The 16797-nt window shown below is 41.7% G+C and overlaps 1 protein-coding gene across 1 annotated transcript in view; it reads right to left on the bottom strand.

The window, feature by feature from the left end:
• The window catches only part of LOC144770330 (myosin-1-like), a 266975-nt gene that overhangs the window by 44485 nt on the left and 205693 nt on the right, over nucleotides 1-16797 (bottom strand). Inside the window, exons 25-28 of the mRNA XM_078654762.1 lie at nucleotides 16519-16609; nucleotides 8655-9044; nucleotides 7358-7484; nucleotides 1588-1706 (exon numbers count right to left, since the gene is read on the bottom strand). Of these exons, the coding sequence (XP_078510888.1) occupies nucleotides 1588-1706; nucleotides 7358-7484; nucleotides 8655-9044; nucleotides 16519-16609 (727 nt within the window). The remainder of the gene's footprint in view (nucleotides 1-1587; nucleotides 1707-7357; nucleotides 7485-8654; nucleotides 9045-16518; nucleotides 16610-16797) is intronic.

Raw genomic sequence — 16797 nt, forward strand, 5'->3', positions numbered from 1 at the left:
CTTAAGCTGAGTAGAATGGTCCTTTATTTCTTAGGGTGCCTTACTTCTGACTTTTGTGTCTATTCCTGAATTTCTAGACACACTTACCTACAGAACCCAAAACTGCGAGTCGGTCGGATGGGGTCATAAATATAATGGTTTATTTATTTCATTCTTAATTTAGAGCAGGCTGCAGAACAGAGTCTGCTTTCTGCAAGTCATTGATGATGCTCTACATCTCTTTGACAATAGTGATTCTTGTTTGCGTCTTGCTCAATTTCTTGGCGGCGTTTGATTTGTAAAGAGCGGGTGCCGAGATTATATCAAAAGTAAAGAAATAGAAACAAACATCTATTTCTTTACATTTGGTATAATCGCGGCACCCGCACTTAACTTAGAACATTAAAAGTAAAGCGCGGGTGCTGCGATCTCGTCATGACACATACTTTTCTGTTTTTCTGCCATCCCACTTGCAGGGCCTTGGCCTGCTTTCCTTCAGCTGCAAAAAGTTTATTATTATCTTTATGAGGCCATCTGTTTGACCCCCATAGAGATAAAAAAAACTTTTGCAGCAGAAGGAAAGCAGGTCAGTCGTCCAAGTGGGACAGCAGAAAGGGAGAAAACTATACGTCACCACAAGCTCTTTCCCAATGGCCAGCCACCGTTTAGCATGATCGGTGACGCCGGCCAATGGGAAAGAGGGTCGGGGCTTAAAGCCCCCTAGTGAATCTCCCTCAATCTCATTAGATATCGCAAGCGAGAATGCGCATGCGCAGCCATCGCAGGCTTCAACCTAAAAATGCCTATGTGAAAATAAAATAATGAGGCATTTGTGAATTAAACATAGCATGACCTGGGAGCAATATGAAAGTTGAGTCAATGAGGTGATAAGGAGGGTGGAAGTATAAAGTCTAAAGAGAACAGGTGTTATATTTGTTTAGATTGCTTTATAAATTTTGCTGGGTGAAATTTAAATTGTTCGGGTGAAATTCCCAAAATGTCAGAATTTCGCATTATCTGAAATGATACAATTTTGACCAATTTCTACCCACGTTCACCCCCTTTCCGCATTTAACAGCCTTCTATAGAGTGTATCACAGGATTTCAACACGTAAAGTGTGCCATTAAATGAAACAATCACACAACCCGGTGGCCCGGATTTCTCAATCAAACTGTTATTTTGTGCCATATCTAACTCCATCATTTAAGCTACATCCTTTGTCTTGTGATGTGAAATTCAAATGACCACAATCCAGCCTAATAATTTACCCGAAAACAAGACTATGTACCTATTGAGGTTACGAAAACAAGAGACTGAAAGAAGACATGCTCTTGTATTGTATTCGAATTCCTGTATGAATTAATGCATTTAGTGTAGTGAAACACAACACACATGTATAAAAAGGGTACATTTAACACATTATTTCCACTTATTAGAAGGCCTTTGAATTCTATTGTCATCTTTATGTATTTAAATTGGAATTGTACTTCTTGTGTAGCAGAACAAATGCAGTGCAGTGCGAAATATTGAATGCGGATAAATTATCCTTTCAAATAAAATACACATTGGAGGTGATGTAGCTCTTAACATGATGATGTTGGCATTACCTTTGTTTCTTCGTCAAGTTGCTTCTTTAGATCCTCAGTCTGTTGGGTGTAGGCTAGTTTTCCTCTGCTCAGCAGAGATATTAAAGACTCTTTCTCTTCCAGCAGATGAGATATTTCCCCTATAAAACACATAATAAGCAAATTGTGATTGACTAAAGCATGGACTAAACAGAGAATTTCTCATTGAAGCATAAACCAAAGCCGAAAATACAGTACCCGTGTTTAGGGATCGTTGTTAAAAAATGGGAAAGTGTCCATAATGTGAAAGAAAAAGCAAATGTATATCACAAATAACATTTGCAGATTGAACATGAATTTAGATGGAGGAATGTGATGTCTGCAGTTAGATTCCTGCTTTGTCGCTACCTTACTTGTTTTAGCCTTCATTTAAATGTGTTTCATTTAATTCAAGACCATGTTCCTTACTCTGGCATGGAAAGCAACTGCAATATTTGTGTATATTGTTTTTGAGTTACACAAAAATGAATACATTCATAGTGTCTTTCCTTTCTCTACCAGTGCAGACATGGAAAACGTTGCATCTTCCACAATAGGAAATCTAAAAAGGTTTGCTTCAGAAGGACAACCCATGCTTCAGATGAGCAATGTATGTGCTCAGGATCAGCGGCGGCTCCTCTGTCATGGCGGAGGAGCGTCGCCCCACTGCTCAGAGCCAGCAGATACAAAAATTAACTGATAATAAACAATTGTTTATCATTTTATTTTGTCCCTGGCTGAGCCAAGTCCACAGAGTAGCCTAAGTCTAGAGCTGGGTGGGGCTATCCTCTAGGGACAGCAGCAAGGAGTAGGAGATTTGGGCACTGTAAGTGCGCACGTTGATTTGACCGGCCTTCTTAGGATGACTAAACTGACATGCACACTTACATTTCACCAACCCTGCTGCGTTGCACAGCCGAGCTGGAGAAGTAGCTCAGGCTCCATTTCCATGAGTGAGCGTCAAACCAGCCCCCTCGAGTCAATACCGGCACTTCTCTCATGCTGGGTAAACGCATGAGAGCAGCATCTGGATTGGGTAAGGAGTCTTGGAGCCTGTGCAGTGTAGCCCAAGAACTGCACTCAGGGAATGGCATATTATTTACGTATTTCTCCTGCTCTGTCTCACCACTTTGTATTGAAAGCATCTGCCACTGCAGACATGACATCAATAGGCCAAATGTACATTTCAGATTTATTCAGCTCTCGTATTCCAACATTTTCGCTATATCCTTCAAACCTTCCTGTATTTTTGCTTTTTGGTATGGTTCCAGAAACCACTTCTTCAAAGAGTGCCCTAAACATCAAGGCTCATCTGTGACATACTTGATTCCCCTGGAGACTGTGGAAAAGTGATAATTCGCATCCAACATGTGCTCTCTGCCACATCTTCCCTCAACCCTTTACTGCTAGCTCCTGACTGGTGGAAGTGTAATTCATAATTGTGAAGTGCAAGAAAGCAGCATCAATGGTGAATCATGCAGGCCCTCCAGATAAAATAAGTCCAGAGTCCATCTCTTTTGTACTGGAGGCTCCATTTTGTTATCACAGTAATCTCAAACACTGGTATCATTCTAAAGAGCAGTGTAACCACTAACAGCTCAAACACTGAATGTGCATGTTTGCAAAATAGATGATGGCTACTGACCACGGGGAAACAACAATGCCAGGCTATCCCATATTTCTAAATCTGTTCTCAGATCAGCGCTTCTTTAGATCAATGACAATCACTAGTGAACCCATTCCCATTGGACCAATGTTGCTTTACTCTCCTTGGTAGAGCACTGGTCCTTCACTAGCTTCTTGGCTGGATGGTAGAAATGTTTCTGAGACACGCATATGGGTTTCCACCCTGCCTGACTGCAGTGGCCCTGAACCTGTTTTCCTGAGCAATAGCTGGACTATAAGATTGTGAGCTGCAGAATCTTAGCTGCTGTTTAGACTCTGGCAGGCAAGAGTTGGCCACATCCGCTCTGTTGAAGGGCTGCCCAATGTATTTACAGGTCCTCGAATGTCTGGCAGGGATACCTGTGACGAAACAGGATCTGATGTTTCTGCACTTTAATCACTGCTAATGACAAGTGGGCCACCATGATATGTTTTCCTTTCTTGGAAGCAAACAGCCAAAGAGGTGGGTGTGGGGGTGGGGTTTATGAAAAAGAAAAACACGGTAGCACTAAAACACCCGGAGGTTTCTCCAAGTGCATAGGGGCAACTCCAGGCTTTTTTGCCAGGGTCCACCATGCCTTGCACGACGAACCCCTGCAGGAAAAAAGGAGCCATTGTTCCATCACCCCTCGCCCTGAAGAGGGAGGGTGACAGTCACGCTGACTGAGCAGCCCAGTGGCAAATGGTCACCAGTTCAATGGTGTCCACTTACAGAGCAAGCTGAGGTTCTGCCATGGAAATGCTTCAGTACTCCGCGAAATGGGTAGAGAAACAGCAAGATTGGTGGAGGCGGCATCCACCATTATTTAGCAGATGTTCCAATTGTATCAACTTCTCAAAATGCTGGGCGTTTCCTTATGCAGATTTTAGCTTTTATTTCCAGCCAAATATTCCAATGCACTGGGTACTCCTGACTAGTTTCATATGGAGGTTTGCCTCCACCGTGGTCCAGCGCTTTTGTTACACTACTTTCAATATTGCTGTTCTAAACACATTTGAGACCCTTACCATAAACTACGAGACATCTCTGCACTCCCTGAGCAATTCACTGTGGGAATTTCTTGACTATGATTAAGGGTTCAAGACATAAACCTTTTTAAAATTGTGGGCCACCAAACCCAGGCCCTGATTAAATGTTGTTAAGTGAATCAGGGGTAGTAAAACTGCATCACATTTTACAGTTATTGGCTAGTAAAATCAGCTGTGGACCTGGAAACATCAACCAATTTTGAGTATTGTCCTCATCCCTTCAAAATGATTTTACCATTTGCAATTGCACCTATCAGAACTGCACATGAGCAAAAATACCCTGACAACAGGAAATGACATATTAAAAAGAGGAAAATTCAATTTCCTGTGCAAATATGGTGTTTTGTTTGAGGCATGCTAATAGCTCGTTGTTTCTGGTAATCATCTTCCAACTTTAACCATCTGGCTTCCATTTTGTGGAATTTGAACCTATTATAACTGACAATTTAAAAAATCCATTCTTCTAATTTTTCTGATTACATTATTCATCATGGCTCCTGAGGCAATCACAAAGTACAAATTCAGTGAGGCGGGACTACAAGTGCTTGAGAAGGAGATGGCAAAAGAGGAGGCATGTTTAATGTGGCATTTGGTGTCCAAAACAGGTGCCAACATTAGATTGGTATTGTTGCAACAAATCGATATTTACATACATTTTACATATTGGTTTTTAATAGATGTTTTTAACAATATAATAGAATAGTGTGTTACAGAGTGTAAGGGCATAAGGGCATGATTATAATTAATTCAGGGAAACTTATTTCTGAAGTACAAATGCAATTTAATGATGCTTGAGGTGTTCCTCAAGTATGCTCAGCATAAATAAGACAAAAGACCCATAGCTACTACTTGAAGAGCAAGTTTTGTGGCAGCACCACGACCTGCCCAATACCAAATGTTGCCTGCATTCTTGAGGAAGCATATAGTGTTGCCCTGTACAGTCTAACCACTACCCTGAAATCATGTCCCACCCCCTTAACCCAGACACACACACCCCCATCGAGCACGACATATAAATATTCAAAAAATTGTAAAGTAGCATAAATACTGAGTCTTTTTTCAATAAACTACACGCAATAAATAACTTTATTGCTGTTTCAAGGCACTTATTTTGATGAGCACAGAACAATCATATAACAAGGTTGTATTAAATATGCTTCATTAAGGGTATTCATGATTTCTGATCTGCTACTGTCCTTAGTCCAAAATCATGGTCAATGATAATCATTTTGTAAAAGTATTTGTATTACTTACTAAAGATTGTCTTAAAGCAAAAAGTAAACAATGCGTTAGCTATGTCTTTACAAAACACACATCTAAGGACTGGGCTGGACTGGGAACCCAAAGCAACTCTGGCAATTTTGTCAGAGCAGCCCCTCAGGGAGGAGATGGTGTGCAAGTGTAAAGCATTGCTGCTTATGTTACTAAGGGCCCATATTGTAAAACCTGCCCCCAGTTACAAAACCAGCCCCCACGGCGGCAAAACAGGTCCCTACCCTTCCAGCCTTCCAGGGAAACGCCTGATGCCCGCTACAGCTGGCCCTGTCTAAGGAATGCACAGGATAGTGCTCTACAAGTTATATTCTATCACCACCCCCTACAAAGCGACCCAAAACAAAATCTGAAAAAACAGCAAGTGGAAGTATTGCTACCATTGAATAAACACTGTCAATTCACCAGGTCACAGCACAATTCTCACTGTGCCTATAATAACTATAAGATAATCACACCAAGCCAGCTTGCCTCAGTAATATGACCTTTGAAACAATACTGCCACAGGGCAGTACAACATCTACAGTGCTCATAACCCAACCAATGTTGTTAGCTCTTTTTCCCCAAAGTGTTGTGAATGGTCCCATTGCTGAGGGAGAAGAGGAAGCAAATATGAGCCTATCAGAGAAACACATGAAAGCATTTACATAGAGTGGAACCCTTAGGGTGAGCAAGAGCAGCAGCCTGTTTGTTTCTGCAGACATCCAGCCATCTGTGACCACCACCTCAGTTGAAGACACCTAGGCCTAAATATCACTGAGAATTTACATCACGGAGGACGCACATTCTGCTTTATAGCAGTATTCACAAAAATCCACAATCACTATTTTTGCAATAAGCAACAGGATGGAGGCTCTGTGTGACAAATGGTCAGACTGTAGCAACAACAAAATAAGCAGCAACATGCCATAGGATATAGTTATGACATGACAACTATAGGTCTGCTCAACTAGGAAGAATTCTGGACCTTATCGAATAAAGGGCTAAACGACGTGCCATCTATCACATGACACATGCTGTCAGACAATTCAGAAGCAAGGTGGTAGAAGGAAGTCACCTGCTTTGTTTATTAGATACACATGCAAGTGCCAGTCAGGCGGGAGCACTGAGACAATTGCCTGGTAGGCAAATCTATCTACACACTGTGTAAATGAATACAATCACAGAAGGGGCGGAAATGTGTGACACTCTGCCAGCCTTCTTCTCCTCGCCCTCTTGCCAACTTTGATTGTATGTCTCATTCCATTTTAATCTAACCGGCAGACGATGGTTGGTCTGCAGGGTGCGGCTCTGTCCCGCCTTTTTTCATATCTCTCTTTCAGCTTTCCTTTCCATGTGCGGAGCAGAAGAATAAGACCGACATTGCAAAGATGGGCCTCTTTCCTACATCTCATTGTACCCAGTCCATACTTGCACAGAAAGAGGAAGGCACAAGTAAATTCTAGTGCAGGGGTTATACTTCCAGACTGGCCTCTAGCCGTCGCAAGATCCCATGTGTGAAGGGGTTCCTGAGAGACATTCTATCCCTCCAAATGCACAGGAACTGGATTTACATTTAGAGTTGATGTGAGTGATTGATAATTAGTTTACTTCCAAATGAACTACAGTCTGCATTCTTCATAATGATATAGGAACTGATAGATCTAATGCACCTGTGTTCATTTTAGAAATATTCAGAAGCTATCCGCAATTGTTGTAATTTCCATACTGCTTTGATAGGATCGACAGAGGCACTTGGGTCGTATATAAAATTCAGTAAACATTAGTTGACGATATGAAGCAACGTTTAACTGCATTTCATGCTCACCAGTCTTAGTCTGAAGCTGAGCCTTTTGCGTGGTTAAGTCAGAGACAAGTCGTTGATTTTCATCATTTCGGATCTTCGCCTCAGCAAGCTGGTCCTCTAGTGTCCGTACCATCTTTTCTAGATATATCTTCAAATAGAAAGTAATAACAAAATAAAGGGACATCACTTTTGTATTTGTGCATCACACCTTACCTCAGAGTCTTTTCCCTCAAACAATCCACAGTTTGGCAAATATTATTTCTACTCTATTAACAACAGGGAAAACAGGGATTCTAAAAGAAGACATTTGTTGAGTGTGGTCTGCATGTGTGATCATTGAACCCTAGACTCTAGGTGCAGAGTGCCTTTACTCCGCAAGTCTCCTAACTCCTACACAATTTCTGAATTCTGTTTATTTATTGCGTAACATTTTGGCATGCTACATATGTAGTTCTCATATATTTGTATATGAGTGCTGATTGTTGGACCGAATGGGTTTACAGTATGCAACTACTCACCAATTGGGCACGTGACAAGAGAGGACCAGAAGCCCATTTGTGGGCCATGGTATTGGAGCACCACTCACGTACCACAGGAATGGGATTTTCACGTGTGCGTCACCCCAACACCAGTGTGGGGCTCTTTCATTAGTAAAAACTGTAGTACACAAACAACCCATATACATAGACTAGCAAATGATGGTCCTCTTTTTGGTGGACATGTCAAGCTCTCCCAAACACTCAGAAGATTTTCACGTAAATGCTGAATCACATTGAAAACAGATCCACACATGAGAAAAGCATGTAAGTAATATCCAACATTTATGCAGTTGTGGCCCGTGCAGGTAAGAGGGGTGGGGTGGTGGACCGGGTTGGAAGGGATTCGACAGACGACCACAATGGGAAATTAAATAAATAATTAAATTTCCCTTGTCGTTGTCTGTCAAATCTCCCCCCCCCCCCCAACTTGGCTCCACCGCTCTTACTTGCATGGGCGTCGGCTGCTTGTGTGTTGAAAAAACCCAGTGAGGTTACGTCCTACTTCCATTTAGAGAGGGGGCAATTGCTTTAGTGGTTTTAGTGCATAGCTACCCACTGAGTATTAGGGTACTGCTCCGCTGCACAGTTGTTAGCAAGGGCTGTAGAATTCCTTTAGATTGAAGGGGATATGCCCTTTGTCTTGTTAATGACAGAAACAAATATTTCAACATAGCTGTTGAGGACATTTTGTCAGTGGATTGCCTATTGATTTTTCCTTTTTGTACCACATTAAATCAACACACAACACAGTTATTAGTGCTTGGCATCACAAGTCTTACCTTTGCTTTGCTAGCTGATTCCATACTACTTGAGAGATCATCAATTTCCATTTTATATTCGCTCTTTTCTTTCTCAAGTTTCTGTTTGACGCGCTGAAGAGTTTCAATTTGCTGGCCAAGTTCTGCGATGCTGTCAGCATGCTTCTTACGAATGGTTGCTAATGATGCTTCATTTTGCAAAGTCAACTCTTCAATATCCCGGCGCATTTTTTGGAATTCAGATTCTCGCTTTTTGTTCATCTCGATCTGAGCTGCTGTTGCACCTCCGGCTTCATCTAACCTTCCACTGATATCTTCCAGTTCTCTTGAGAGATCTACTTTCTGCTTCTCTATTTTAGCACGGGTCGTCCTCTCAGCTTCAATTATTTCCTCCATTTCTTCAACATGAGCCTAGTATAAGTTGAGAAAGTGTTTTAAACACAAACATGGTCAAATGACAGCCAAATAAAGATCTAGATTAAAGAATAAATCATTTTATACAATGAAGGCTGGTGGCATTTGAAAGTGGTAGGGCATAAAATTTGGGTATGACTTCCATGTAGCGAGCAAAGTGAGCAAGCTTAGTGGGCAAACATGGGTTCCAGGGTGGGTCTTCCTCCCAAGAAAAACATGGAAAAGGATTGGCAAATTGGCATTGTAGAATAAACACATTTAGTTGTAAAGCAAGGTTTATATAGCAGAGGCAACGTATAGTCTTGAAATATTAAACTGAAAAAATGCCCCATATCTTACAGCATTAATATGCTCAAAAGTTAATTGGAAATTGCACAGGACAACAAATACAGGCCCTTTAAAGTGTGTGCTTCCCCAATGTCTTGCTCTCCATACAGCATCAAGTTTAGAAAATGCTCTAAACCAGGCTTCGGGAAACACCTACAGCTTCTGACTGCAATCAGTCATATAAAAATATGTGCAGAAAGGTCTTTAGGTGGAACTCTTTAAAGGGAACAAGCCAAATACATTTATGAGATTCCCTTAGTGTGCCACCCAACCGGTATTTTGATTTCTTTCTGAGATGTTATTGCATCCATATGTATAACACAACAACTGACATACACCTAAAACCTGTCAGTACAATTGGCTTTGTCAATGGTTGTTAGCTGTTTAAGGTAAATGAGCAACGACAATGCTTTGTTATAAATAAACTAAATAATTAACATTGGAAGGTTTCAATTCTGAAATTGTGATTCTGTGAATTGAATATTATTGGAGCCTGTGGAAGGAGTAGTTGTGTTCAGTTAAGTGTGCTTTACGTTAGGTATGTATACCCTTTTCCTATGCAAATAATGTCCATGTGCACATCTTCAACCTCCTCTCTTTCCTCTTCAACACTCTCCTTTTACTCTCCCCCGAAAGCACGTCCTCACATCTCCCCCACTTCACCGCCCCACAAAATAAACTGCAAATACTCACATGTAAGCACTTTATTTTCTTTTGCTTTTGCCTTGTAAACATTTTTATATCTGTGGGCCCCCTTCATACACATTTACACAAAATTTAAATTGCAACTGGAATACATGACCATTGTTCTAAGTGCTCTGCAGCGGGGCCAACCCACTGACAGGCACTTTCTTTTGCCCTCAGCTTCAGAGCTCTCAATCAAAGCCCCCTCATAAACACCTGGCACAACTCAAAGTATGCATTATGCAAGAATAATAAGATGCACGTAAAAAAATACAGAAGCACACCATGATCAATTAGATAACACTCTTAGGTAATGCAAGATTAAGCAAAGCATGTGAAATAAGAGGGGAACTAAATCAATAACATGCATTACCTTAACGTTTTTAACATTCATTGTTTGTAAATTAAGCCATGCTTTTAGCATTAATGTGAAGGGTATGAAGATAGGGCCTTTTTTAATGCCAAACTAGATAACTGTCTTTACTATAAACACATAACTCTCCCTTTGCGCATACATAGAGTAACAATATAACACTTGCCATTACAGAGGACAAGGCGCCAAATCATACATGCTTGCATTCACTCCTGCCCTCTGCCAAATGGGAAAGGGCGGGATTTATGTCTGTGAATTGCAGATGTCTGGCCTCACACAGGGATGCAGACATAGGCAGTTCCCCATCTAGGGCTTCAGGGCTCCCCCCTTCACTTTCTACCCCCCAAATCCAGTTCACAGCGGCAGCCTCTCCACGGGAACCAGTATTTACAATGCCGTCATAACATCGCAGTGCTTTTACAACCCGGTCGTTACAATGACAGTGTTGTTAGTATGAAATACATTTACAACACAAGTCATTAGAATGACTTGCTGTAGGGTGCGCTAAGGTATGGGATATGAAATCCAACAACTTCCCTGCTGTTGCACACACTGGAGTAGGAATAGTAAATAATAATATTCCTAAGTCCAGCGCGCACCCTACAGCAAGTCGCTTTAATGACTTGCGATGTAAAGATATAGCATACTAACAACACGGTTGTTGTAAAAGCACGCGATGTAAGAGCATGCGTAGTAACATGCTATATTCCTTCTCCACAATAGCGGAGGAGCGTCGCCCCACTCCCTGGTTCAGAGGCTGAAAATGAAAAATAAAATGATGTTCTAGCATTGTTTTACTTTGCATGTGCTGGTTGTGACCCAGCGCTGTAGGGAGGGACATCCCCAGGGGTGGGAGGGGGAAAAGGAGTGAAATATGCACTCCCTAAGTGAGCATATGTGTTTGGATGGCCGTCTCAGGAAGCAATGAACAGGCGGGATGGAGAAACCTCCACAGACTCCCTGACCTGAGTAGAGCGTCTATCCAGCCTGCTTAGGCCAATCCCCTCGCTGCTCTGCAGCATGGGGATTGGATGGGAGTCTGTCCCAGAGGCTGTTGGGACCAGGAAGAGTACAGAAGGTGCAACACAACGCAGAAGGTGGCCGGCAGCGAATGGTACTTAAAAAAAATATATTATTTCTAACACCCCCAGTGTGATCCCCCCTTGGAATTCCCCCACACTCCCCCTCCTGCATACCCACCTCCACCAGCCCCCTCACCCTTTGTTTGTGGCAGCTGCCACTGTTAGTTTGAGTTTTTGGATGTCTTTTAGAAAAGACGATGCACAGGCTGAGGGTTGCACTCACCCCAGCCTCACTTACTCGTTTGTTCTGAGAATTTTTAATGTCCTGGTGCACATGTGCAGACAGCGTATCTCATGATGACTGCAACCAAATTTGCTGGGCTGATGATCTCCCTGCCCTGAGGCCAGTGACATCAGCCCAGTAAAACCATAGCCTCATGAGCAAAGCTCTTTCCCCTGACGACGTTGAGTGAAGTTAGCCCCCGGCGCTTCAGGATTAAGCCCTGCAGCGCTAGGGGCTCATGCCAATCAGGTTATTTAGCCTCACTCACCCCACCTTTCACAACTCTTCATAGGGTGGGGTAGGGCCAGTAAGCCTTGTGACCCTGTGATGCCTTGAAAACTGGTGGGGCAGAATATTCATGTGGGAATTTGAGCACTTGAATGTGTGTATTGTCCAAGCATGAGTATGAGGTTACTTAGCTGATCCCAATGATCTGAGGCGGATTCCCTTGTTGGCCTGCACTTAATAAATGTACCTCTCTTTGACCTCCATATCCAGAGCGGACACCAACTAACTGGGCATGCGTTTCAGGTTTATCCAGTACCCCCGAGACACAGATAATCTGCAGGTATTAGGTGCATAAACATGTGAATGAGCTGGGCCCAGTTTAAGTGTTTACATTACTGACAATTGCCACATGAGCTGAGTCAATTATTCTACTTCTGTGTAGTGAGTCATTTGCTGATTGAAAGGAGAGCATTATAGATTCTGTTAATAGATCATTTTGTATTTTTTCAGTAGTGCTCGGTTTGCACTCCAGTGTGAAGTACAAAAATTTAGTTAGACAATCGCAGGCAAAACTGAGGCTCTCAGTCATTTGCATGTAGTACAATACGAAGTCAAAATTGTTAAAAATGAATCCTGCAATAATCAATAATCTAGACGGTGTGACCCTGGCTAATGTGTATACGGTTTTCAGTTTGTGCTCGTTATTCAGTGTATTGGCAGGCCGGAGGAGAGTGTACTGGCCATAGTTACTGGGACTTCTCGTAGCTTGACAGAGCGGGACTATTGTACAAACTGCCAGAAAAGCAGGCACACCAAGGCACTTCTCGTACAGCATGCACAATAGATATACACATACACATAACATAACACACCACACATAAAATATCAGGCAGACACACACAAAAAAACACTTAAAACACATAGAAAGTACTTGCATGCATGAGGCAAACATTTTCCATTCATGATACCCTAACTAGATGAAATCTGGCTCTGTGGCCAAAGATCAAGAGTCATGAATCTTCATTTAAAAATATTGCTTTCTGTAATGTTTTGTGAAGTTTAGTGAATATCGGCAAGTCACACAAGCAATGCTACACATGACTTGCCAAATGAAAATACAAGTGCAAGGATCGGAAAACTCAGATTACACATTTAGCAATGTGCAAACTGTTTTGTGCTCCCTCAATGTGCATTTATGTACCTGAACACATTATCTTCCCATATGTTTGCCAACTTTCAGTACCCTTACTTGCCAATATTATGTAATCTTACAAAATGAGGTCCAGTATGTAAAACTGGGCATGAATGTTTCGTCAAGAGACACCTAGAGGCACTGTGTGCTATAAGTCTTTTTAAGACCATGTGTATGACCTATAGGGCCTTAGCAAAAAGTAGCCCTACTGGAATTGGATCCATTTTGTCCCGTTATAGTCCCTCTAGGAACCTTCGTTCCTCTAATAGACTCCTTTTATCAGTCCCTCGCATTCGGAGAACCAAATGGGGTGGTAAAGCCTTTTCCATCCTGGCACCTAAGTGGTGGAACCTCCTCCCTCTGGAACTAAGGTCTCTTCCCATCCTTCAGTTATTTAGAAAAGCCTTGAAAACTCGTCTTTTTGTGCGGACATATTTGTAGTTGTGCTTTGCCTTATTTTTCCTGATCTGTTTTGGTAGGCGCCTTGATGCCTTCGGGTTTTAGTCGCGCAATACAAATTGCTTTTCAATTCAATTCAATTCAAGTCTCACCGGTGTATCAAAAAAACAGGAGCTTCTACAACATAACATAGATGCTAACTGCTTTTTAGTATGCAGCTATAATTTGAAGTAAATGAGATTTCACCACTTTGCTAGACGACCACCTACTTAAATACGAGACCAGAGTTCTAATTAAGGTTTTCCCAATTGATACAGAACCTAATTTTCTCCCTCCCAAACCCACTGTATTGCAGTCACACTCACTCACTGCGCTCCCTCCCCTTAGAAAATTCATGGTTTAATTTTTACACCTCACCACTTTCAGGCTTCACAAGCTGCCACTGGATGCAGACTCTGAGGTCCAAAGCCCTGATGCTGACAGCATAACAGGCCGACATTGGATACTACAGTAGACTACAACGGCAATGAAGGGCTTCAGAAAGGTAAGACCTCTGTCCTGCCTCACACTGCAGAAAGTTGATTTACTGCCTGGCTTCTGTTTCCTGCTTCAGAGAAAAACAGGGCTGTCATCTCGTGACAGACAGCACAGAATTAAATACATCAATTTGTTTAGAGTTACGATCGTATCACTAAACAAATCGATCAATTTAATATTTTTTTGAGGTATATGTGAGGGAATTTCATAGGGGCGCAGCCCCAGAGACCTAATGAAGAAAAAACCCCTGGTTTTACATGCAGCAACAGAGCAAGAAAAGGTTGTGATTAACTCTTTCAGTGTCATTATCACTTTGTTGCCACGCCTTACTTTATTGTTTACCACATTATTATGTTGTATTCCTTTTTTCTGTCCTTGCTCCCCTAATCCATATATACGCCTCTTCTTTGACTCAGTCACAATAAAAACATATTCTAACAAAAACATATTCTTGTCCTTCTTGTTCTCATGTGCTCTTCTCCCCAATTTAAAGATACTCTTTATTTCTAAGTACAAATGATGGCATCATCCAGTAATACAATTCGGAAATTCCTAGAAGTGCTGATCCTGTCTCAAGCATGTATATAAATCAGAAACACCATTACTATAGCCCTGCTGTCACAACAAAAACGAACTCACTACACTCCCTCTTCTAGTTCCCCCTTCCTCTCAGATTCCCAGACCCATCTCGATGGTGTCTACTTGAATGCCAGGTCAAGACTCAAAGATATATTGACTATAGACAAAGAATTGCCTAAAATGCCCCAGAGAGTCTTCATCATTGTTGAAATATGTTTCTGCTTCTTAAATTATCCCAACGGTCCTAACCTTTCCCTGCCAGCATCTCTGATTTCATATGGGAGTCATTATTAGATGTATTCACTGCACAACCCTGCTCTGCTAGAAAGCCAACAGTCTACATTTTCTTCCTTTGTTAACCTTGTTAACCTTAGCAAATACTACAATAGAACCTATCTATTTCTACCCAAGTCAAACATGAACCTCAAACTAGGAGCCTTCTACCTCTGGCTAAAAATATCCCTCCATTCCGCTAGTCCATGAGCTCTTAACCACTGTAGCAGAATCTTGCTTACAATTTGTCCCAGATGACCTGCACACATATCGCAACATTTCCTTTATGTTATTTTTACACCAGCATCCCGATTTAGCTCCGATAGCCAGTGCACTCTTGGGGCCACACTGTTAGTGTTTGTGAAGTTAACCTTCACAAACATATATCTTCTCATTAACCGCGTAACCGCGGCGACAATTCCGGTGCGAAGGTTTTATTGAGAGGGCGGGGCCGCGTCAGCCAACGGACTTGCGCAGCCCTACGGAGGCAGTCTTCGCGATGGATGTTGGCCGATGGGCACATCGAAAGGGTTAATACCAAGGAGCTTATTTACAGGCCCGTTGGACGCCGCTGGTACGTCACTTTTTCCCATAATAAAAGTGATGCACCTGCAGTGCAAGAGGCTTGTAAATAAGCCCCCAAATATTTAGAGTGCCTAATGGCCTCACTCATTTTCCCAATTTGAAAACTTCAACTGCTAATCATTTCCTGAAACCTACATCATTCTGTCAACACTGCATCCCTACCTGCACAAGGCATGCAATAATGTGCCTGTTATGTAGGATGAGGTTGCCTAGCCCCTCTCAGGATATTTGGAATACGCTTGACCATTTTATTTGTGAATCGTCCCCAGAAGGAAAATCTCACATTCACCTAATGACCACTAACACTTACTCTACCTATCATTTCGGACTTGTGGATCCTCCCTGCACATAGTATCATATAACTCCCCCCTTTCCTTCCTGTCTTACTACTCCCCCATACTACCCTCTCTTTCCTTCTTTCTCACTTTTTCCATTATTGCCTCATTGGTACATTCGCGGAAGATATACATCTGACATTCCAACCTGATTCACTTCACCCAGTCCTATTTCATCCACAGAACCAGGTACCAACTATTTATATTGCTTCTTATGTAAAGGATCTAAGCATATTGTTACTTCATGCCTTTATCATTTCTATCTCTCTGGGCCACACTGTTCTATACTTTGTGCATCTGTCGGATGTTGGAGGATAAATCTTTTCTTCTTCCTCCTCATTCTCCCTGTATTGCTTTCATTATAAAAATCAATAAAGTGCATTGAACTAAAAAAACCCTCATGAATAAAGAAATCAAAGTGCACTCCGGCATGCCCAAGTGAATGCACATCAGTATAGAGAATGTGGTTCACAAGTGGTATAGAAGTATTAAACATCTATGTTTTCAAATGTTTCAACTAGCCATTTTATATACATGCATCATTCATTTTATAGATCAGTTACAAAAAGATGCATCCACAATAGTAAGTTTACTAGTATGTAATACTTTGAAGCAACAAAGCCATAAAACTGTGAAAGCAAATGTGTTACTAACCTGCAGCTCTTTAATCTTTTTCTGTAGTTGAGTACTCATAGATTGCTCCTCTTCAATTTTTCTTTGCATTTCAATCAACTCAACATCTTTCCTATTAGACACAATACATTAGTGCCCATAATCCGAATGAAAAGACCACAAAGCTGTGCAAACTTAAAGTTAAATATACATTTGGTAAAGCTTCCATTCATAATTGCTATGTTTATTTACATAATAATTTTAATGAACAACGTCTGGACAAAGTACTTGAGATACATGATCTCATTTAGAATTTGGAAG

This window comes from Lissotriton helveticus, chromosome 7, assembly GCF_964261635.1.
Source record: "Lissotriton helveticus chromosome 7, aLisHel1.1, whole genome shotgun sequence".
Classification (NCBI taxonomy): Eukaryota; Metazoa; Chordata; class Amphibia; order Caudata; family Salamandridae; genus Lissotriton; species Lissotriton helveticus.